The 23779-nt window shown below is 43.1% G+C and overlaps 1 protein-coding gene across 1 annotated transcript in view; it reads left to right on the plus strand.

The window, feature by feature from the left end:
- Positions 1 to 2539: 2539 nt before the first annotated feature.
- The window catches only part of LOC111842963 (uncharacterized), a 95369-nt gene continuing 74129 nt past the window's right edge, over positions 2540 to 23779 (plus strand). Inside the window, exons 1-5 of the mRNA XM_072701873.1 lie at positions 2540 to 2800; positions 2999 to 3343; positions 21658 to 22008; positions 22847 to 22948; positions 23199 to 23294. Coding sequence (XP_072557974.1) covers positions 2740 to 2800; positions 2999 to 3343; positions 21658 to 22008; positions 22847 to 22948; positions 23199 to 23294 — 955 coding nt within the window. The 5' untranslated portion in view covers positions 2540 to 2739. The remainder of the gene's footprint in view (positions 2801 to 2998; positions 3344 to 21657; positions 22009 to 22846; positions 22949 to 23198; positions 23295 to 23779) is intronic.

Below are 23779 nucleotides of genomic sequence, written 5' to 3' on the forward strand. Positions count from 1 at the left end.
AGTACCCTTGCATATTGGCATATGGTCATTTGGTATGTCTCTCATTTGTGACATGCATGAAACACTCCCTGGTCATGACTATATGTCTATAAAGGGAGGCTTTATGAATATACATAAATGTTTGCATTTTTTCACCCTATTTTTGCATTCTATTCATTGTGCCCTTCGATTTGATATATTACACCACTGATTATCAACTGGCGGCCCGCGGGCCGAATTCGGCCCGCTGAGCCGTTCAATCCGGCCCGCGACTGGATTCCAAAATTGTGAGGATCAAAAAGAAAATAGTGGTCCACACTATTAAAGCAACTAAAAATAACAACAACTGAGTCTCTTGTCAGAATAACCACCATTTATGACTATATTTAGGCTACACTCCGAAATGAGGACAGACTCAGACAGATTATGCGGCGTTAAGCATTTATTGTGATTTTCTTCTTGGGGGTCCGGCCCCCAAGGAGACTGTCTGGTAAAACTCTGGCCCTCTGACAAATATAGTTGATGACCCCTGTATTACACGATAGGTTTGGTGATGTTTTAACTTTTTCCAATATGGCCGCCATTTTCCAATATGGCCGCCATTATGAAACACGGTGTGAGTGTTCAAATATAACTGGTAACCCAAATGCGCCATACCACAGTGAATTCAGTCACAGAAAATGCACATTCATTGCTTTTTCATCATTTCCTCCCTTCAGAATCCATGAGAAGTTGACCCCTAATGACCTTGACCTTGACATCCCACAAAGGTTATCGAAGTGGAATAAGATGCTCCAACCTTCTGACATGGCCCCCTCCAAATTTCATTGCAATTGACTGATGTTTAGTGTACTATATATTGTATCATATTGTTGCAGTGTCTTGAAGACAAACCTCTAATTCTTATCACAATTTTTCTTTGTTCATTAATGGAAATTGCATTATAACAGAAGGCGGCTAAGTGGCACCTTTAAAAAGCTCTAGATCAGGAACTACTAGACCGATCTTGACAAATGAGGTATCAAAATGCTTCTGTTCTCATGCTTTTTGCAATGAACTTATTTGTCAGGCATATAGTGCCTTCTGGCAGAATCCTCTTAAGTGCCTACATTTACTTGTTTGTGTGCTTTGCTTTCTTTTGAATTTTGCTTTGCCATGCTTCTGACCTATGCCATTCACGCTTTCCGCCTTGGGACTTGCAGGTTCCTCTTGTAGCGTCGGTGACATCTCTTCCTCAATCCGCTCACAGAGAGACTCAACATCCAGCGCGCGAACAAGAGTTCTAGCAGTTTTCGGCGCACATAACTTGATAAACACCGTGCAACAACTGCATCACGAATTTGATTGTCCGTGTCTGCACCGAAAGCACAATCCCTGACCGCTTGTCTTAACTTAGTCGCAAACTGTTGCACTGTCTCTCCTTGTTTTTGAGAAAGCGAGTGGAACGCTTGCCGGGCAAAAGCCGTATTAACACGCGATACAAAATAATTATCTAGTGCCCGCACTGCAGCCTCATAGTAGGCTGGTCCGCCAGTGTCCGCTAAAGTAGAAAAAATATCTTGGACATCTGGTCCCGCGTAGTGTAAAAGTAACCCTCTCCTGCGTTGTCAAGTGGAAACAGGAGTATCCTCACCTATTATTAGTCCCTTCCCATCTGCGAAAAGTTCAAAAGACGTCAGCCACCGAGTCCATCTTTGCCCGATCGTAGCCGGGTCTTTGAAGCACTCGAACACAGTGATTCCCACTTTATCCATTTTTAAATAGTTAATATATATGTGTGCATGTGCTCGCACACGTCTCGTCGCCAATGTTATATTTTGTGAATTTACATTCACGTCTTCGGTCTTACTGAATCTAATCACAGACGCAGACACCAAATTCTTTTTTTCACAACACCCCTCTTTACTTTTACTTCCGAGTTACCTTAAACATATTCCCCAACACCTTATCTGTTCAATATGTGGTTCCACTTAAAGTAACAGCATACAATTCAGTATATGACAGATACGACAGTAACTACATTCAGTAATGGCGTTTCTGGTTTGGTTTGTGTTTGCAGTGCTTGTATAGTGTGCGGTGATTAAATGGTGTGTAGTGGCTCCTTGGAGGGTCGCGGGAGTGCCGTGGTTGGTTGCGAGCTTATCTCAATGTGTGATGTAATGAAGCCCCATGTCTGATATGGCTTGTTGCCTCTTCCCTCGCAACCCCTTTCACTCTTTTAATGCAGAAAATACGTTTATGAATTAAAGACTCGATCTTTCTATACATATTTTGGGTTGTGATCATTTACAGGCTCTGGTATTTATAGTAGTTTTCTGCTTCGTTAAAAAAAAATTTATTACAATAATATGGAAATCATGTTTGTCAGCTTCTAGAATGGATATTTTCCATGTTTCAGCTATTGATTAGAAATTCCTCGCTAAACCCGTTTTCCATATTCCCTTGTTTTTGTATATTTTTATACATGTTATAACGAAGTTTTCATTTAAGTTGACAATCAGCCACTTAACCTTCACTTAAGCGATTTGCATTTGATCATGGAGAAACAGCCATGCGATCCACCCTTTGCTGTAATTCAGGTTTTGGGCGTGTTTTAGCTCCAGGTGCAAACTGAAAGTTAAAGTATGGTCAGGAAGACGGCATTTCGTGTAGGGATGTAACTGTGTTAATAAAAGAGCATATTGGCTGTTTACAAAAACGAAAATATACAGCAAAATTTGCATTATAGAAACAGTTCTTTGTAGAAGAATAAAAGTGGCGATGCAGATCAAAATTTTCAGCGCTATTTTGATCATGTTCAAGGTCGTCCTGAAGTCTGATGGTATGTACATTTCGAAGACAGTTCTGTGTATAATATAGAAAACATGTGAGTTCTTGCTTTGGGTGTACTAATTATACAAATATATAATTTTCTTTTTACCAAATATTCAAGTAACTGCATTGTAGCCTAATTCATATTTCGCGCTTATTTAATGCTTTGAGGCATAAAGTGATTTTATATCTCTTATTCCTGTGGTAGGTTTATTGCTACACGGCTCTGCTGGTCCTCTAACAGCCCGGCTGACAGGAGCTGTACTGTTGCCCTGCTTCGTGGACAGACCCCTGCCCTTGGAGGAGCTGGAGGTGGACTGGAGAAGGACTGATTCAGACACCATCGTGCACCTATTCCAGGGGGGTCAGAGCAGACCTGAATCACAGGGGGATGCCTACAGGGGCAGAGCCCACTTCTTCTCTCAGGAAATCCCCAAAGGCAACTTCTCTCTGCTGCTTGAGGATGTGAGGACTGCAGATGCAGGAGTGTACAAGTGTGTGGTTTACACAGAGCAGGAGCACCATGAAACACGGGTGGAAATTCAGGAAGCAGGCAAGTGAGGCTTTCTGTTTTATGGCTTAAGACACATGGAGCCAGGGACGTAGGTTTCTTATTAACATTGGGGGAGGCGAGTATATCGGTGTCCAAGGTGTGACGTCACCTCGGTAGTGGCACTGTGTACAGTTCATTTTTTATTGGTAAAGCATCGCTGCTTTAATCACAATATATAAAGTGATATTCATCTTTTAATTTTTTATATTCATCTTCACCTATCTAAGTTTTTAACTGCGGTCAAGCTATCCGCGCTTCGCCGAACACTGTCAAATCATCCGCGCTTAAAATATGAGGTGCGCGCATAGACACGTCATTACGGTATCAGCCGTACATTACAGTTTAGGAAAATAACAGACTGCAAGCGATCGCGCATAGGAAAAGGGTGAGTACTCGTATGTACAAAGTACAGGATATACTTAAATGCAATTAATGTCTTACTTTCCCATAAAATATGAACAAGTCATGTAGCATCTGAAAGGCAGCGTTCAAGGCTATTTCCTAAACAAATCAGGTCATATTTAACATACCACTTAAAAGAATGCACTATGACATCCATATAATTTTATGTTATGAGCCAGGTTGGACAGCTCATTTCTCAGGATTATCCCATAACGTACAAACATATCTGGTACCGCCTGAAAGGCAAGGGCCTACACTATACCTCCACCAAATTTGGGCAACTTTGGCTGTAGCATTTTAATGTAATTTTGCACTCAATCTCTATGGCATTACAATGGCTGTATTGACAAATATGGTATGTTTGAGGTCATATTTCTCTGCAATTTTAAATACATTTTTAATAATCCCTAAACCACATATGAAAAAGATGTCTGACTAATAAACACACTGACTTTGAGGGATTGTTAATGTTCTGTTGTCAAATGATTTAGTGATGAATACCATTGTTTAAAAATATATATATTATTTGCTATACAGTGGTACCTCGGAACTTGAACTTAATCCGTTCAGAACTCCGGATCGAATCCTAAAAAGTTCGAGATCTGATCGAATTTTTCCCATAAGAAATAATTCCCAGCCCCAAAAAATTACACCTATTTTTTTTTTTTTTTAGCAGTTAAACACAAAATGAACCGAATAAAACAGGAAGAGCATATACTGTACTAAACACATCTAAGTACATTTATCAAAACGGTCATTTGTAAAGTAAGGAAAATGTATCCAAACCATGTGTAAAGTAAAAAAAAAAACGTGTCCTGCCCCGATCATCCACTCGCATGTGCCACACTTCCTCGTTAACCCCGTGTGATCAGCTTTCTGGTTGTTGTCATTAGTCCTCTGCATTAGTCCGAGTTTCAGTTTGTTCCCGCAGTCCGATCATTGTATTGTCAGTCTGTGTTTTGCCTGCCTTACCTGTAATTAAACCCCGTATTCCTCGATACCCAGACGTCTGCGCCTTTGTCTCCGTTCCGTCCCCAATGGGCACAACAATATTATTATAATTCAATGTATTAATGGTTTATTAATATTAAAATAATAAGAAATCTTTATTTTTAAATGTGCTATTATATAATAATTACTGTCTATCATTGTCTAAATGTATTTTTACTGTTATGAGCCCCAGTCTAGGGTTTGGGCGTAACAGAATGGAAGGGAAAGGGGAATGGGAATAAGGGAAACAGGGTGTGGTGCACAAGGGAACACATGTGGACAAAGAGGTACAGTGGGTACGGAAAGTATTCAGACCCCTTTAGGTAGCTCAGCTTGGCCAGACGGCCAGCTCTAGGAAGGGTTCTGGTCATCCCAAACATCTTCCATTTAAGGATTATGGAGGCCACTGTGCTCTTGGGAACCTTAAGTACAGCAGAATTTTTTTTGGAACCTTGGCCAGATCTGTGCCTTGCCACAATTCTGTCTCTGAGCTCTTCAGGCAGTTCCTTTGACCTCATGATTCTCATTTGCTCTGACATGCATTGTGAGCTGTAAGGTCTTATATAGACTGGTGTGTGGCTTTCCTAATCAAGTCCAATCAAGTATAATCAAACACAGCTGGACTCAAATGAATGAATGAAGGATGATCAGAAGAAATGGAAAGCACCTGAGTTAAATATATGAGTGTCACAGCAAAGGGTCTGAATACTTAGGACCATGTGATATTCGTGTGTTTTTCTTTTTTAATAAATCTGCAACAATTTCAAAAGTTCTTTTTTTTGTCTGTCAATATGGGGTGCTGTGTGTACATTAATGAGGAAAAAAAATATTTTAAATGATTTTAGCAAATGGCTGCAATATAACAAAGAGTGAAAAATTGAAGGGGGTCTGAATACTTTCCGTACCCACTGTATATATTCTTATATATTTTTTCTGATTTTATTTACACGCGACAGACACAGAACAAATAAACCCGGTGCAAAAGGACTCAGGAGTGATTATAGCCAAAATAACAAACAGAAAACCCACTACCGAACGCAACCCAAATCTAACTTAACTACGTGCACGAGAAATCAACGAACAGAAACAACAAGTACTACCCCTCACTCCCTAACCAAACAGCATACACAAAAACTTGCAAACAAAAATGGCAATCACTCCCTACGCACCTAACACACACACAGAACATACACAGAGCAAAGCGTCAGAATCCGAGGGGCGTGCGAAGACATAAACCAAAAACCAGGCAAGAGATCGAGAACCAAAAAGCAAACAAACCAGGGCAGAGGTACAGAAAAGGGCAAAGCAAATAATCATAAACCAATAAACCGAAACCGTCATGCACAATAATCCAAATCAAAGAAAACAAGCCAACAATAAACCAAAAATCAAGCAGAGCTCCCGAAGGTTCTTTCTGTCCAGCTTTTCACTTCTGCCGGACGGAAGTGACGGCCGGTCTTTCGGGGAATCGTGGGCGGGGTGCGGACGGGGAGGTGGAGCAAGGGTGGAGCCGAGTGGTCCTGGCCGTGGGTGGAGCCGAACAACAGCGGCGCGTAACATTACTGTCTAAATATATGTATTCGGCTAGTGTAAACATGCACGATGTTATCACAGCGAATGCGAGGCTGAGACTGAAGCGTTACCCTTTGTTTCTGCTGAGAGACGTGCCGTGTGACTCATTTCCCCACGCATACAAGTTATCTTAGGTCGGCGTTCACGGTTTGACTTCTGAGATTCAGATCGAGTTCTGGGTAATTTTTTTTCGAACTGGTTGGTTCGACTTTTAAGAAATTCGAGTTATAATGAGTTTGAGAACTGAGGTACCACTGTATATTTGTTTCTCCAAAATTGTTCATTTTCCTAGTAAAGCCTGAAAGGTCATGCCAGACTTATAATGACTAAAAATATAATGACTTCTCATAATGACTAAAAAATTTTGATACCACAGTTTTAAAAAGTGTGCCTTCCTTAATTACATGTATTTGTTTTTAAATTTCACAAAACATGACATTTAATCTCATATTATTTAATAGGCAAACAAAAAAATACTTAAAATCTACCTTCATTTTAAAGATGTTTTACCTTTATATATGTAAATGGATTACATTTACCACCCTTTGTTTATCATAAAAATATTAGTCTTAAAGGCAACATCATAAATATACTTTCTAAATTTCATAAATTGAGATACGAACATTGGTTAGATTTAAAATATATTAAAACGAAAGGGCCAAAAAAATGTTAAAACTAACAATCCAACAGAGAATTTGTTTTAATTGGTTTATAAAGTGCACTTTTTCTTTCTTTGTGCTAATCTTCAGGCTTAGAAAATCAAAATATATATTTCTGAATAGCCCAGTCAATAAAATACAATAGAAATAGATTTAAACTTGAATTAGAACAATAAAAATACAAGACAAAAAATAAATGTGTTGTAACGGCTTGCGGGCGAGCAGGGAAGCAAGCGAGCCAAGCCGGGGAGTCAAGCAAACGGGGTTTATTCTGGACGGACTGGACAGCACAAGCAGAACAGCAACACAACGTCAATGACCGGACTGGGGAATACTGACTAAATACACTGAATAGGCAGAAAACAATAGGCAACAGGTGATGACGATCGGGTAACGAGGTAACGAGGTGGGCGTGACACACACGAGGATTGAACGAGCAGGTCATGACAGAACCCGCCCCCAAAGGCGCGCACTCTGGGCACACCACAGGGGAGGCGACAAAGGGACCTGAAAAACAAGAGCAAAACAGATCAACGAGAGACGGGGAACAGAACAGAAACACAGAACAAGCAGAGGGGCAGAAACCAAGACAAAACCTGACAACGGACGGGGAACGCGGACAGACAGACCAGAAAGGTAGACACAGGAGGAACACCGACAGGCGGAACAAAAAGGCCAGAAGCGAACGTGGGAGACACCGAGGGACGAGGAGCAAAGACAGGAGGGACAAAGGGACCAGAAGGAAACAGAGGAGACACCGATGGAGGAGGAACCAGGGGAGCCCGAAGGAGCCAAGGCGGGCGACAGGCGGCGGCCGGAGGGGCCGCAGGCGACAGGGAGGCAGGAGCAGGAGGGGACCAAGCAGGGGGCAAGGAGACGGACAGAGGGATCGACAGAGGAGACAAGGAGGGAGCAGGAGGGAACATCAGTGCTGGCAGGCTGGAGGGGGAAGCCGCGGCAGGAGAAGGTGCTGCCGGATCCAGGGAAGCCAGACGCCCAGCCAGAGGAGGGGGGCCCGGAAGCGGCCGACGGAGGGACCGCAGGCGGGCGACGAGGCACCGGAGGCGACAGCTGAACCGGCACCGCAGGACCCGCAGGCAGCCACCGAGCCACAGCCAGGGGACGCACGGGCGAGCCAGGGGGCAGGGCGGGTGGGACCTGGGCCCGTCGTTTGTGGCCCCTCCCCTTATGGGACACAGAAAGGCGGGGACCTCTTTGAGTTCCACCTCGTTGGGGCGTAGATGGAGGAGCCCTAAGGGAGGTCCCCGAGGGATCCCACTCGAGCTCCTCCTCTGCCAAGGAGGAAGGACCTCCTCGGGAACTGGGACCAGGGCTGGGGGGACTGGAACAGGGACCGGGACAGGCAGATACTAGGCCGGGGCATCAAGCGGAGGCTCGAGCTGAGCAGGGGGCAGAGCCAAAGCCGGAGCCGCGGGCGTGGCGGCAGGCGGTGCAGCCGGAGAGACAGGCAGGATGGGCGAGCCGGGCTGGACAGGCGAGCCGGGCTGGACGGGCTGGACGGGCGAGCCGGGCTGAACGGGCTGGACAGGCGAGCCGGGCTGGACGGGCAGGACGGGTTGGACGGGCGCGCCGGTCTGGACAGGCAAGCCGAGCGGTGCCGTGGGCAGAGCGGCGGCGTCAGGCAGGGCCGTGGGCAGAGCGGCGGCGTCAGGCAGGGCCGTGCGGCCAGCAGGGGGCGCCTCAGCAGGCACCTCAGCCGTGCGGCCAACAGGGGGCGCCTCAGCAGGCACCTCGGCTGTGCGGCCAGCAGGGGGCGCCTCAGCAGGCACCTTGGCTGTGCGGCCAGCAGGGGGCGCCACAGCAGCAACCGCTCCAGCAGGAGCCTCGTGTGCGGTAGCAAGAGGCGCAGCAGCAGGCACAGGCAGGTCAGGAACGACGGGCAGGTCAGAAATAGGCGCCAGGATTGGCGCCGGGCATGCAGGGGCTGCCCCTTTAAGGGCCTTGGGGATCCGGGGAATCGCATCTCACACGGCCCTGGCCCCTTTAAGGGCCGGAAGGGGGAAGCTGCCTGCGAAGGTAACTTCACAGTGGATGTGATCTCCGGAGCAATCAGGGACTCTCCCTGATCACTGAAAGGGAGAGAAGCGCAGGAGAGAGAGGTGGCTCCCAGCCGGATGATTGGGGCTTCCTCTGGTGCCTTCTCCTTCCGCCTCTTCTTTTTTCTCCGACTTAGGGTTGGCTGCGACAGAGAAGCCCCGGAGAGAGCGAGCGGTTGGAGCCACTTCACTGTCACCCCTTCCACCAGCTGCCGGAGATTTTTGCGCACGTCGGCTATAACGTGCGCGCCCGTGAGCGAGGTCATCTCCTGAAGGAGGGTCCCGCTCTTGCTGGCTAGGTCCCGTAAGCCAAGGTCCTCACGGACCTCTGGCAGGTTCAGCCAGTAAATCACCTCGTGAAGGAGATTGAGACGCTGGTCTTCAATCTCCTGAGGTGCGTTGGGGAGTCCGGTCATTCTGTCGTAACGGGTTGCGGGCGAGCGGGGAAGCAAGCGAGCCAAGCAAACAGGGTTTATTCTGGACGGATTGGACAGCACAAGCAGAACAGCAACACAATGTCAATGACTGGACTGGGGAATACTGACTAAGACGCGGACTAAATACACAGGATAGGCAGGAAACAATAGGCAACAGGTGATGACGATCGGGAATCAACACGAGGTAATGAGGTGGGCGAGGCACACACGAGGATCGAACGAGCAGGTCATGACAAAATGTTTCAAAGAAATTAAATATATCTGTAATAAACTAATAAATGAAAATAAAATGGACAAAGAATCGTTAAAACTAACAATTCAACAGTTTTACTATTTCTGTTTTTCTGGGTTTTTTTCTGTCTTTGTGCTACTCTTCTGTATTGCAACATGGGCACAGCCACTCTTCTGCTGTATGCAAAGCAATCTTTGAAATGCAGGCACATGTGGGATGAAACTAGCCCTTACACTGTGAGCACTGCACCATTACTTCCCCATTATATGCAGTTCGGCACAAACAGTGAACATTCACTTTTGTCTTCATTGTTTTTTTTCCTTCGTAGGTTTTAGCCTGGGCTTGATGTGAAATTTTGTTTCTTTTTTAGCCAAAGATGCATACAGCTGAGCTCTGATCCGTTTTTCCGGGATATAACATTCCTCTGGCTTGAAACCCCTGCAGATAGCATCAGCAAATGCAAGGGCAAAATACCCACATGTATTTGTCTTGTTGCTGCACATCTGGATGAAGCACAACAAAAAATGGATTTTGAGGCCTCAGCATCCACGAGAATGCCTGTTTAGCATTGTTGTCCAGACTGCGCATTTGGCTATCATAGACACACAATTCATTTTGTGAGAAAACATTGCTGACGGTAACCCATAGTGATTGTCTCCAGTATTTAATATTTGCACAAATGCTTTTTGTGCAGTTCCCACAATTCCACCATTTCGAAGACCACCATAGAGCAAAACAGACTGTAGTCCATCTATTTGCTGATAGTCACAGGCTAAGTAATAGCAGGCCAAATCAATTTCATCACTGGTGAGCCAGTAATCTGCATGAAGAATATTGCTAAGTTCACTAACCATTGATGCTACAGTAAAAGTTGCCCAAATTTGGTGGAGGTATAGTGTAGGCCCTTGCCTTTCAGGGGGTACCAGATATGTTTGTACCTTATGGAATAATCCTGAGAAATGAGCTGTCCAACCTGGCTGATAACATAAAATTATATGGATTTCAAAGTGAATTATTTTAAGTGGTATATTAGATCTGACCAGATTTGTTTAGGAAACAGCCTTGAACGTTGCCTTTCAGATGCTACATGACTTGTTCATTCATTATTTGAAAGTAAGACATTAATTGCATTTAAGTATATCCTGTACTTCGTACGTGATATTACTCACCCCTTTCCTATGCGCGATCGCTTGCAGTCTGTTGTTTTCATAAACTGTAATGTACGGCTGATACCGTAATGACATGTCTATGTGCGCACCTCACATTTTAAGCGCGGATGATTTGACCGTGTTTCGGCAAAGCGCGGATAGCTTGACCGCTGTGAATTCTGATGTCCCGTATTACATACACTGAATTTGCAGAAATTATTAAAATCACGAACAAATCGCGAGATTCCGCCACGAATGTCAGGCCGTGTATTATGGAGAAATTACCTCACCTCAGGGTCCACTATGATACCCCTGTTACTCTCCTGCACCTTCTCTCTCTTCTCTCAGAAACCCATGGTAACTGAAAGAATCACTGGCACAACCACAATTAAATCACATAAAATAGCGAATAGATCTTCTCCTAGAGACCCATATAAGTAAATATAAAGTTTTTTTTGATCTTTGCAATAAAAGGAACTTTCTGGCAGCCCTGTTTATGAACGGAATGATTCTGAGTTTCTGGTAACTGAGTAACTTGCTTTATGGTATTTTACAAATAAATGCCAGGTCTGCCCCCCTTTTTACGGGCTTCTTAAACTTTATATCCTTACAGCAAACACAGTATGATGAGAATTGCAGGGTTGCCAACTTTGGTCAGCTGGCTGGAGTGAGATTTTCAGGTTGAGACAAGTTTGCACACACATGCACATGAATTTACTTGTATGTAGCAGTTCTATTACTCTGTAAATGGTCTGTAGAGTTTGCAAACTGGCCCAACGCACTTAATGTAGCTAATTTTAGGTTTACAATGGAATAATAGATTTTCCGTAAAGATTTAAGTGAGTACGTCCTGCATTAGTCTAAAAGTGTATCACGCCACATGTGTGACTTGGCAACCGTGAAATTTTGAATGCTATTACAGTAACTAACCAGGCTATTTGCAGGCTATTTGTACAATCAAATAAGATAATCTTTATGAAAACTGATCGACAAGAAACTTACATTACACCATTTGAGAGTCTTTTTGTAATTACCCGTTGGTTATGATAAACGAAGTCTTCAGTGAGTTAAGTTTACAGACGAACCCGTTCAATGCGTTTCCACTCGCTGCTCAGAATGTCTCTTTGCTCGACGATGATGATGTTGGCTTCTTATTCGCATATCCTTATTCGGCGCTTTTCCGGTCCACCTTAAATACTGCGCAGCCGAATGCAATGACGCGATTGTGCCTGTAGGGAGACTCAGTTAGCGAGGCATACCTTCAGCACTTAATTTGGCTTTCGATTCGTATTAACTGAACGCGATAAAGTACGTATCTGGGCAGTTTCAGTAATAGTGTGTGTGTGTACTTCATTAGAAAATGAGTCAGTTGAGCCTTGACTTGATGTTACAATTACAAATCCTGGCACTTTCTTGATGTCTTCAATGGGGATGGGATTGTCACTTCATTTGGGTCATCAGGTGTGCACCCTGCTTCATCCGTGTTTCGTTGATGGGCCTGCGACACCTCCACAGGGCTGGCAATTATGGGCGATGCCCACCCAAACTTCTGCTGTGCCCACCCAATTGGTCACCTTTAGCCTGCATTGTCTGAATCTGCCAATCATGTTTATTTCTTTCGTCCCATCAGGTGGTATTCTGCAGAGCGTTTGTAGTCGCCTGTGAAAGTGATGGATGGATGTTACTTCAGAATCAGAATCGGGTTTATTGCCAAGTACGTTCACACATACAAGGAATTTGCTTTGGTGGTTGGTGCCAGAGATGTGGAGGTAGATATATCAGCATATAAATATATAATATAAATAAAATGTACATGGGGTATGTTCAGGGTGGAATATATACATATGTAACATACTTGTGTTAGGATGGGGAAATGGGATTTGAGTGAGTGTTCCTGGCCTTATTGATGAGGCGGGCCGCGGTGGGAAAGAAACTGTTCTTATGCCGTGATGTTTTGGTCCCAATGGACCGCAACCTTCTGCCAGAGGGAAGAGTCCGAAGGAGTTTGTGACCAGGGTGAGAGGAATCGGCCATAATCCTTCCTGCTCTTTTCAGAGCCCTGGACTCGTACAGGTCCTGTAGAGGTGAAAGGTTGCAGCCGATTGTCTTCTCAGCGGAGTGAATGATGCGCTGTAGTCTGCTCTTGTCCTTAGCAGTGGCAGCAGGGTACCAGACAGTGATGGAGGTGGTGAGAATGGACTCAATGATGGCAGTGTAGAAGTGCACCATCATAGACTTAGGCAGACTGAACTTCTTCAGCTGCCTTAGGAAGAACATTCTCTGTTGGGCTTTTTTAGTGAGAGAACAGGTGTTCATCTCCCACTTAAGGTCCTTGCTGATCGTGGTGCCCAGAAAGCGGAAGTACTCCACAGCGGTGACTGGTGAGCCGAGCAGGGAGATGGGTAGAGGTGGGGCAGAGCTTCTCCTGAAGTCCACAGTCATCTCAACTGTCTTCAGGGAGTTGAGCTCAAGGTTATTCCCGTTGCACCAGGACACCAGGTGATCAATCTCCTGCCTATAGGCAGACTCGTCCCCATCAGAGATGAGTCCGATGAGGGTGGTGTCATCTGCAAATTTCAGGAGCTTGACAGACGGGTGGGTGGAGGTGCAGCTGTTGGTGTAGAGGGAGAATAGGAGGGGAGAAAGGACGCAGCCTTGCGGCGATCCGGTGCTGATGGTCTGGGAGATAGAAATATTCTTTCCCATCTTCACGTGTTGCTTCCTGTTGGTCAGGAAGTCTGTGATCCATCTGCAGGTGGAGTCGGGTACATGAAGGTCGGAGAGCTTGTCGTGCAGGAGGTTTGGGATGATGGTGTTGAAGGCGGAGCTAAAATCCACAAAAAGGATTCTAACGTATGTTCCTGGGGAGTCAAGGTGCTGGAGCATGAAGTGTAGGGCCATGTTGACAGCATCGTCTACAGATCTGTTGGCTCTGTAGGCAAACTGCATGGGGTCCAGCAGGTGGTCAGTGGTGGCTTTGAGGTGGCGGAGTACGAGGCGCTCAAAGGACTTCATAACTACAGGCGTCAAAGCAATGGGTCTGTAGTCATTTAGTCCTGTTATCTTAGGTTTTTTTGGTACTGGGATGATGGTAGATGTCTTGAAGCATGCTGGCACATGGCATGACTCCAGTGAGGTGTTGAAGATATCTGTGAGCACAGGAGTCAGCTGGTCAGCACAGTGTTTTAAGGTGAACGGGGAGATTGAGTCTGGACCTGCAGCTTTGCGGGGGTTCAGCTTCTTGAAGACCTTGTTAACGTCCTCTTCATGAATATGAAGAGGTGGGGTGTGAGGCTTCAAAGATGCCACACCATGACTTTATGCTTATTAAAGCTCCTTGTTAAGATGCATCTTTTGTTGCTGTAGTTTGCTGTAATGTTGTGTTGAATAAGGGTCTTTGCTAGTAGGGGTTTAGTTAAATTAGTTAGCTAGCTAACATTACTGTTGGCTAGGAAGCTCACTATAGAACAGTACAGTGGAGCCCCCATATCTGCTGATTTGGTAACCGTGACCCCAATTTATAAATTACACTTTATCATGGGTATTACACAAGTACACATTGGTAAGTACATGAGAAACAAGTCATTTCTAGTGTTCGCTACTATTCATGGTTTCAGAACTACTCTAAAGCTTTGACATGGCTAATTTTAAGTTTGTAACAGAATAATATAGATTTTTCTTAAGACGTCCTGCATAAGAACCTGAAAGTGTGAGTGTACAGATGCATGAAAGTTGGCAACCCTGTCAGTGCTCAGTATAAATATAGTTACCTGTTTAGATAGATTGTGTGCTATAATTCACTTAAATTAGTCATACACAATCATAAACAACATGCAACAATTTTGGTTCCCAAATCTAACCTTGCTACCAGCAGTACAGTTTCAGCTGCTCTTAGCTTGAATAACCAAGCTTGGGGACCGGTGCCATTGAACCAAGTGGGCTGCTACTGCAGGCAGTTCAGGCAGTAATGTTACACCTTCCTTAGCCACTTGGCACCAGCGCAGTGCAGGTCGCTTCCAGCTTTGTTTGCAAAGTCAGTTTGTTCATGGTTTGGAAATGATCTTTTAATGCCTTTTCTCTTAAGGAGCCTCCTTCCGCTATATTACTATTCATGATACATGTTCTGCTCTTATGTTCTTATACCAGTTCATGAGTTTGAGTTCCAACTTTGCCTCTAACATGCCAGTAGATAAGCTTATGTTCATGTTAAGTTTATGCTTGGTTAGCAGACACTTCTATGCAAAGAAGTGTCTGCAAGTGCACCTTACAGAAATCACGTAATAATAATAATAATAATAATAATTTGACTTTCCTGATTGCAGAGATGACCATGAGAACATAATGTAGAGTTCATAAATAGTTCAAACATAAAATATAAAAATGTCCATGTACCCCACCTATCACAAGCCACTACTATTAGGCATTTTGTGAAATGCTGCCCACCCAGAATTTCTAATTGCCCCCCCCCCCCCCCCCCCCCAACCTGAGCAGTCTCGATTCGGGCCTGATTGGGAGTGGAAAAATGTTTGTCTCATTTCCTAATAAAGTACACACATACAGTGCCCGCCACAATTATTGGCATCCCAATAATTTGTAATAAAAAAAATCCAGCCTTTCATTGAAAAACTTATTCCAAGAAAAAAAAAAACCTTCATTAAGAAATTATTTTTAACAAAAACACATTTGCCATGGTTATTGGAACAACTTCTAGCTGGTAGTAAGGCTGTTCTCCTGGCATTGCAGGCAATCTTTGCTTCCATTTGGGAGTCAGGCATCATCCCAACTGACTGGAAAACGGGACTTGTGGTTCCTATCTGGAAAAGGAAGGGTGATCGCTTGGATTGTGGAAACTACAGGGGGATAACATTGTTTTCAGTGCTGGGTAAGCTCCTTGCTAGGGTCATCCTTAACAGGATCCGTGAATACTTGCTTGTCTGTCAGCGACTGGAGCAGTCTGGTTTTACGCCTAAGAAGTCTACCATCGACCGTACCCAGTGCTTGAAGTGGGAAAAAATAAGTGCAGGAACTCTAATTTTCCGACATTTCACATTTGCGCGGTGAAAAAAAAATCAAGTCTTTAGGATGTGTTGGTTCAAAAACTATTTTAATTTAATCATTCTTCCAAGCAATAACCTATAGGCATAGGCTACTTTTTTCTAATTCACAAATGGAATACTGAAAAACCATTAAAACAACTTGAACCAGACCAGTGTGATACTTGTAGGCCTAACAATAGACTAGGGCGAAAGCTGATGCGATTGGTTGGGACTCAGTGGATGCATATGATAGGGCTCTGTCGTGGCTCGTGGGTAATGTAGTCTTTTATCGGTTTCAGTAAGTACCGGAACGCAGAAAAAAGTGGCGGAACCCAAAAGACGAAAATACAGCAGCGTTCCGCTGCGTTCCGGCCCACTTCAAGCACTGACCGTACCTTTGCACTGAGGGTTTTCATCAAGCGCTAGCGCGAGTATTGCCAGAGGTTCTTTGCAGCCTTTGTCAATTTTCGTAAAGCGTTCCCCTCAGTTGATCCAGTTGCCCTGTGGGACATCCTGAGATTTTGCGGGATCCCCCTGAAGTTGTTGGACATCATGGCCAGCCCATACACTGTACTGGTACTGTGAGTGCTGAGCAGAGTGGAGGGAGAACCTCTGAGTTCTTCCCAGTTGATTCTGGGGTACACCAGTGGTGTGTTCTTGCTCCTACTCTGTTCATTGCTTGTATGGACTGGGTGTTGGGCAGGGTTGTGGGGTCTAGCAGCTGTGGGGCATCCGTTGTTGAAGAAAAATGTACAGATCTTGACTTTGCCAACGATGCTGTGATCTTAGTGGAGTCAATGGAGGTTCTGATCGGGGCTCTTGAGAGACTGAGCGAGGAGTCTGAGTGTCTGGGATTGTGGGTGTCCTGGTTAAAGACCAAGATCCAGGCATTTAATGACTTTTTGGGTACAACAAGTACTGTGTCTGTCTGCGAACCTTCTGTTGAACCTTCTGGAGATTTACCTACCTCGGCAGCGACATTCATGTCTCTGGTGACTCTTCCTATGAAGGATTGGAAGAGCATGGGGGGTCATGAGGTCACTGGAAAGGGGTGTGTGACGCTCCCAATATCTTTGCAAGAGGACAAAGGTCCAAGTATTTAGAGTCCTGGTGCTCCCTGTCTTGCTATATGGCTGTGAGACACAGACGCTATCCAGTGATCTGAGACAAAGACTGGACTCCTTCGGTACTGTGTCTCTGGAGAATCCTTGGGTACTGCTGCTTTGACTCGAATGAGCGGTTGCTAGAGGAGTCCCGAATGAGGCACATTACCTGCATTGTAAGGGAGCATCAGTTACAGCACTACGGCCATGTGGCGCATTTCGCTGAGGGTGATCCGGTTCACAAGATCCTTATTGCTGAGGACCCACGCGACTGGCCCAGTCGTAAGACAGGCAAAAAAAATCCCCAAAGGTGACTGTTAGTGAATTACAAGACCAAGTGAAATCTTGGGGTTACCACCTCTGAAAATACTCAGATGTCCCCTTCATGCTAACAGATTATTTGTATTTGTTTGTTTATTTTTTGGTCAGTTATCCACAAACGTAACCACCTGGAGTTTGCGAAACATTACTACAACTTTGACTGTAACCAAATTCAATGGTCTGATGAAACAAAAATGGAGCTGTAAGGAAAAGCAGTAAAGATGCCCCAATGTTCTTGGTTGATCATTTGAATGGAGACAGTGTTAGCTATTAATGATCAAGGGGGAATGATCAAAGGGGAAGTCTTGGAGAGAATAGGGGTTCCATTTGGCACCACTAAGGTGATAAGGAAGATAATTCAATTGACAGAGGCCAGAGAAGTGGCTGAGCTACCATTTGCTCTCACGGGAAATCCCCGTCCTGTCCTGTCCCGTCCCTGTCTCAGGATCCTCACACTCCAGGGGGTCACTCTTTATATGTAAATTCACTCACAACACCTACACACAGCACCTTGGTGGGGAGGGTCTTTTGGGGTATAAAGGGGGGTGAAGAGCTGCCCTTAATTTGTATTTGAGCTGCCTTTCAGTACCCGGTGTATGTCTACACTGTATTACATTATATTATTTTTACTGTTCAATAAACCACCATTTTGCTGAAACTGCGGAGACTCTGCAAGTGGATTCCTTACAGAGCTTTTTGACAAACATAAGGTGGGTTTGGTGTAAAAAGGATGGCTATAATAAAATGAACCTGATCCCAAATGTAAAATATTGTGGAGGTTCTGTGATGATGTGGGGCTGTTTTTCCTCCAAAGGCCCTGGAAACCTTGTTAGGGTACATGGCATTATGGACTCCATGAATACCAGGACAAATCAAAATTTCCTGCCTCTGCCAAGAAACAAAAACTGGGCCGTCATTGGATCTTCCAGCTGGACAGTGATCCTAAGCACATGTCCAAATCAACACAAAAATGGTTAACTGACCATAGAATCAAGCTTCTGCTATGGCCCCTGACCTGAACCCCACTGAAAACCTGTGGGCTGAGCTAAAGAGGAGAGTGCACAAGAGAGGGCCTAGGATCCTGGATGATTTGGAGAGATTCTGTAAAGAGAAATGGACTCTGATGCTCTGGTATTCTCTAACCTTATAAAATGTTATAGTAGAAGACTCAGTGCTGTTATACTGGCAAAGGGAGGTTGTACTAAAATATTAAAAGCAGGGGTGCCATTAATCGTGGCACATGTGTTTTTGTTTATTTCTTGATGGATTTGTTTTTCTTTCAATAAATTAATTTTAAGGAAAGGTTGGATTTTTCTCATTTTTTCAGTGTGATATGAAACTGCCAAAAGGTGGATTTTTACTAACCCTTTTCACAAATCTTTAGAAGGGGTGTCAACAATTGTGGAGGGCGCTGTGCTGTTACTGAAACAGCCCAGATATGTACTTTCCTCAGTGTGGTAAAAAGTCAGTCGAATCGTTTTCAGTTACTACGAATCGAAAGCCAAATGAAGCTCTGAAGGTATGCCTCGCTAAATGAGTCCCCCTACAGGTGCAATTGCAAACAAATTTCTGGTGGACCAGAAAATTCAAATAAGGAGATGCAAATAAAGAACCAACTTCAGCTTAGACTTTGCTCGCAGGTTTGAAAGTGGTTGGTTACATTGCAAACAAAGTAACAAAAGATTGATCTTGCGTATTCGATTGAATTGTTATTCAGAACTGCGTTTTGTCTGTTCTGTCCAATGGCCACATTACTGAAACTTGCAGATCCTGTCTTGGATGGATGGATGGATGGATAACTTAATTTCCCTCTGGGGATTAATAAAGTTGTCAAACCAGGTACATTTAAATTAAACAATAAAATTGGAATACAATACAATATGATAAATGAATAAGATGAGATTAAAATAAAATAGAATACAATAAAATACTGAAATAAGATACTACAATAGACAAGGTGCAAAGATGCAATTAGGATATGCAGGAATCTGAGTTACAAGGTACAGCCAATAGACGTAACTAGTCCAGTTTGGGCACCACAGGTGTGTCATTAAATTATAGAGTTGAATTATAGAGTCTAATAGCACTGGGCATGAATGATTTCCAGTATCGTTCCTTAATGCAGCAGGTTGAATGAGTCAGTTGCTGAAGCTCCTCTTGAGTTTCTCTAGTATTTTATGGAGGGGGTGAGAGGCATTGCCCATAATTACCTGCAGCTTCGACAGTATTCTGCCCTTGCCCCCCTCTCCCCTCCCTAGTGAGTTTGTTCAGTCTGCTGCCTTCCTTTGCTATGATGCTCCCCAGCACATAGCTGTTTGGTAATAATAGTAACTAGGGTTAGAAGCTGACTTAGGAAAAAGCCATTACAGATGAACAGTTCTTAAGTTATTGCTCCTATCCTAACTTAAGACAGGAAATGTGTATTAAGCTTTCTAACTAACGAAATCTTAAACTCTCCTAACTTTAGGATAACTACACAGCCTGGATCATGACATAACGATAAAAATTATATATATTGTACATGTTGCAGTGTAAAAAAAAAAAAAAATCTTGTTCTTATGGGGGAAAAAAACTGGCAGCTGGGTTTGCCAGAATAATTCTGTAAAAAATAATCATTACGGAACAATGTGTAAATTTAACAGTATAAAAATGTACAAAATTAGGTTAAACCAGTAAATTCAACACTATTTCTGCTGAATTAGCATAATTATGTTATAAACCAGTTCTTTCAGTAAGATTTACATCCAATTATCACTTAATGTCCATCGAATACCATTGTTTCACTGAAAAATACCAAACAATATTAGTGAAGTGAAAAATTGTCATTGTTGGCTCACCACAATTAAATGTGTCCTCAGCATTTAAAACAGCATGAACTACTATTATTTAGCACCCAGGGAGCAGTGCATGGGAATGGTACCATGCTGGCTGGAGATTGAAACCAGCAACCTTTCAATCACAAGCACCCAGCCTTAACTGTTAGACCACCACTGCTAATATTTGGTAGCAAAATCCTCATTATGTGACTGTCATTTAACTTAATTTTTCTGTAAATTATCTTCAAAGGTTGTTTATAATGTAATGTTTCGATGCATTAATAATTTCTTACAGTGAAAGCAACCTCTAAATACTGCAATTTAACATAGAGAAAATCCCAGGTAATTCACATTTGCCTAACTGTCTACGTAGTATAGGGGAAGTTGCACATAAAAGTAATCCATTACAGATAGAGGTGGGGAGTTCAGGTCCAGAAAGTACAAATCCAGACCAAGGTTTTGTTTCAGCCAACCACACTGAAAAAAGTCACTTTGAATGAGCTCAGTTGAATCATGTACAGTGATTCCATCCAAACAGAATGAATATCTTGAAAATGAAAGTCTTTTTATAACTTGAAGCATTGACTTTGTGTTCTGAGAACAGAATATTGTTGAATTAATCTCACAATTTTTTTCATGCCTAATTAATCCAAATTAATCACTTTTATTCAATTTAATTAGGCATATAATCTAACAGTAGCCGTGATAAAGGGTAATTGAAGGACAATGCAAAACACTGTGAAGGACTGTTTTTGCAAAGGCGTCTGCTCTGTGGAACCGAATTAAATGAAGCCCAAAACTATCTGCTTTTCTGAGGGAAAAAATTTGGACCAACTTTGAATTACCAAACAACCCACGATGCTGTTATGTCTTGTTATGCAGCGATTGTCACTCATTGGGTGCATTCACCTTCAAGCAGCCGCTTACAGTGCTGGCTTAAAGCAATGCATTCTGGTCCTGACCCAATAGCCCACGACCAATTAACTGGTTTTCAGTTAATTTACCTGGTAAAATAAAGTTTAAATAAATAAAATAAAATAAGTTTAAATAAATGCTCTAATATTAAATGTAAATTAGTTGTTTATTAGTTACTGTAATGTTGCGCTGCTTTATTTGTTTAATCGTCTAGTCTGTGAAGAAGGCATTCAACTAAGAATTGCATTGTTCGCTGTACAGTACATGACAATAAAAACTTTGAGTCCTTGAAGTAAATGTATTTGATCTTTTTCCTGGCAGCTATCTTTTTAAATAGGGCCACTATACACAAGTTTTTTTTCCCACTGCTAATAGTTTGGATCAGGAGCTGGTTATTCTAAAAGAATTAATGTGCCTGCAGGTGATATTTGTATAGATTTATCTACACCCTTCTGGCAGTGCTGCCATTGCAGTCAGGTCCGACTTGGCTGAGGTCAGTTTATGCTCCACCCCTGCAGCCACCGGCAGATCGCGCTCTAAGTCACATCAGCTGCAGACAGACCTAAGCCCAAGTCGAACGCACCCATTTGGTGCCAGATTGTATGATCTTCCTGTTCTTGTTCCAGAGCGGCTGGTGGTGACGGGTGCAGATGAGCCTGTCTATGCACATGCTGGAGAGGATGTGACTCTCAGCTGCTCTGTGGACACCCATGTTAATGTGACAGAGCTTCAGGTGGAATGGAAAAAGACAGACGATGGTGACATCTTGGTGCTTCTGTATGATGATGGAGAGAACAGACCAGAGTCACAGGATGGGAGATACTCTGGAAGAGCTGAATTCTTCACTGAGGAAATTCCCAATGGAAACTTCTCAATGAAACTGAGGAAAGTCAGGACTGAAGACAAAGGAGAGTTCAGGTGTGAAGTCCACACGGATACCGATTCTGCCAGTACTACTGCCAGGATAGCAGCAATGGGTGAGTCACTAGAAGGACTGGTTTTAACATGCATCTCAACATGGTTTTGGGTGATTTTATCACATTTTCAAGTCTCTGGTTCTGCTGCAGACTGACCTTTATGCACATACCATAGGGCAGGGTTATTCAAATCATGGTCCTCGAGGTCCAAGCCCTGCTGGTTTCTAGCCTTCCTTTACCTGTCAGTCAGTTGTGAAGCTTCTGACCAATCAGAGTCAGTAATTATTAAACTAACTACCTTGGAGAACTGAAAACAAGGCCTGGATTTGGAATCAAGGTCCAGATTTGAAGAACCCTGCCATAGGGGTTAATCTGCTCAGTGTAACAGTAGAAATAATGAAATTTAGTTCAGTTTTAAAGACAGAAAATACATTAAATGAATGAATGAATATTTGTTTCAGGCTTCAGCTTTAGTGCAGTTTTCAGCTCTATCATAACAGGTATTTTATTAGAGTGATGCAGTGTAAATGTGTAATTATAGTTTTATTAATATTCACTGAGGAGCTACAGAGACCATGAGTGTAACTGAGAAAAAAAAATGCAGCAATTTTTAACTGTACGTTACATTGTGTGACTGGGTAATACAGTTCAAAAACCCTTTGCAACATGTGTAGATATATCCAAATCATATATGGAAATATGAAAAATCTTATATATTAAATCTAGATGTTTTCAGGCTAGAGACAGTTAGGACACTTACTGTATAGACAAAGATTTGTTCATAAATTTCTGCTCCACTTTGTGAGACTAAATGGTGTGGACGTGTTGATTATGCTGCAGCATGACAAACAGCCTATTTTAGAAAATGACTAATGGAATGTAATTCTGAATATTTTAGGTTATTCATCCCTGCATTGGCTGATTCTGGGGCTGTGCATCGCTGTCACACCTGTAGTCCTACTTACTGGTGCTTTATCTGTCAGGCATTTAATAAGGGGAGGTAAGTGTAGCATCTGCTCTGTCACTTCTAGTAATTTTGATGACATCAGTGGATCCATGTTAAAACTGACTTACCCTGTAGAGGGCATCTCAGCAGACATGGGGCATCAGGCAGGACTGTATCTACACAGGGTGCCTGTCCATTACAGAATGACCATCTGAGGATGGCTGTAGATCATTAAACTTTGCATGAACCATCATCTAACGTTAAAGAGCATGTGGTTAAATTTGGTTCTACTTCCTGTCCATAGATGAAAGCAGACAGGCTCTGTTGAGTCACTGTTCACATGTCATAGTTCCACCAGTCATGGTTTCCGCAGCATTCATCCTGTGGGGTGTAACTGAAGGTGAGCCCATTGAATATAGTTTAAAGAAGCTTTACAAAGAGATTTTATTGTTTTTGTTGTGCAGGCAGTAAGAAATAAACAGCAACCTGCAGGGAATTAATTATAGAAATTAGAGACTGTAATTTGTAACATATACTGTGGTGATTCACTTTCAAGGTGAATAAGTATCCTGTTTTAAGATGATGTGAGGGGGATATATTACGAGTAATACAAAATAACCTTGCATTAAAATCAATACCAAAATATTGGATCAAAGGCAATGCAAAATAATCCCGTATCACAAGTGATATCCAGTAATATTATATATCATTAACAATAATAAAACTGCCAATACAAGAGATTATAGGCATGTATAAAAAGTGACAATTGAAACATTCAATTCAATTCAATTTTATTTATATAGTGCATTATCACAACATTACATTGTCTCAATGCGCTTTACATTTACAAGGGTTTACAAGGACCCCCCATTGAGTAAGCCAAAG

The sequence above is a fragment of the Paramormyrops kingsleyae genome, chromosome 18 (genome assembly GCF_048594095.1).
Source record: "Paramormyrops kingsleyae isolate MSU_618 chromosome 18, PKINGS_0.4, whole genome shotgun sequence".
Lineage (NCBI taxonomy): Eukaryota > Metazoa > Chordata > Actinopteri > Osteoglossiformes > Mormyridae > Paramormyrops > Paramormyrops kingsleyae.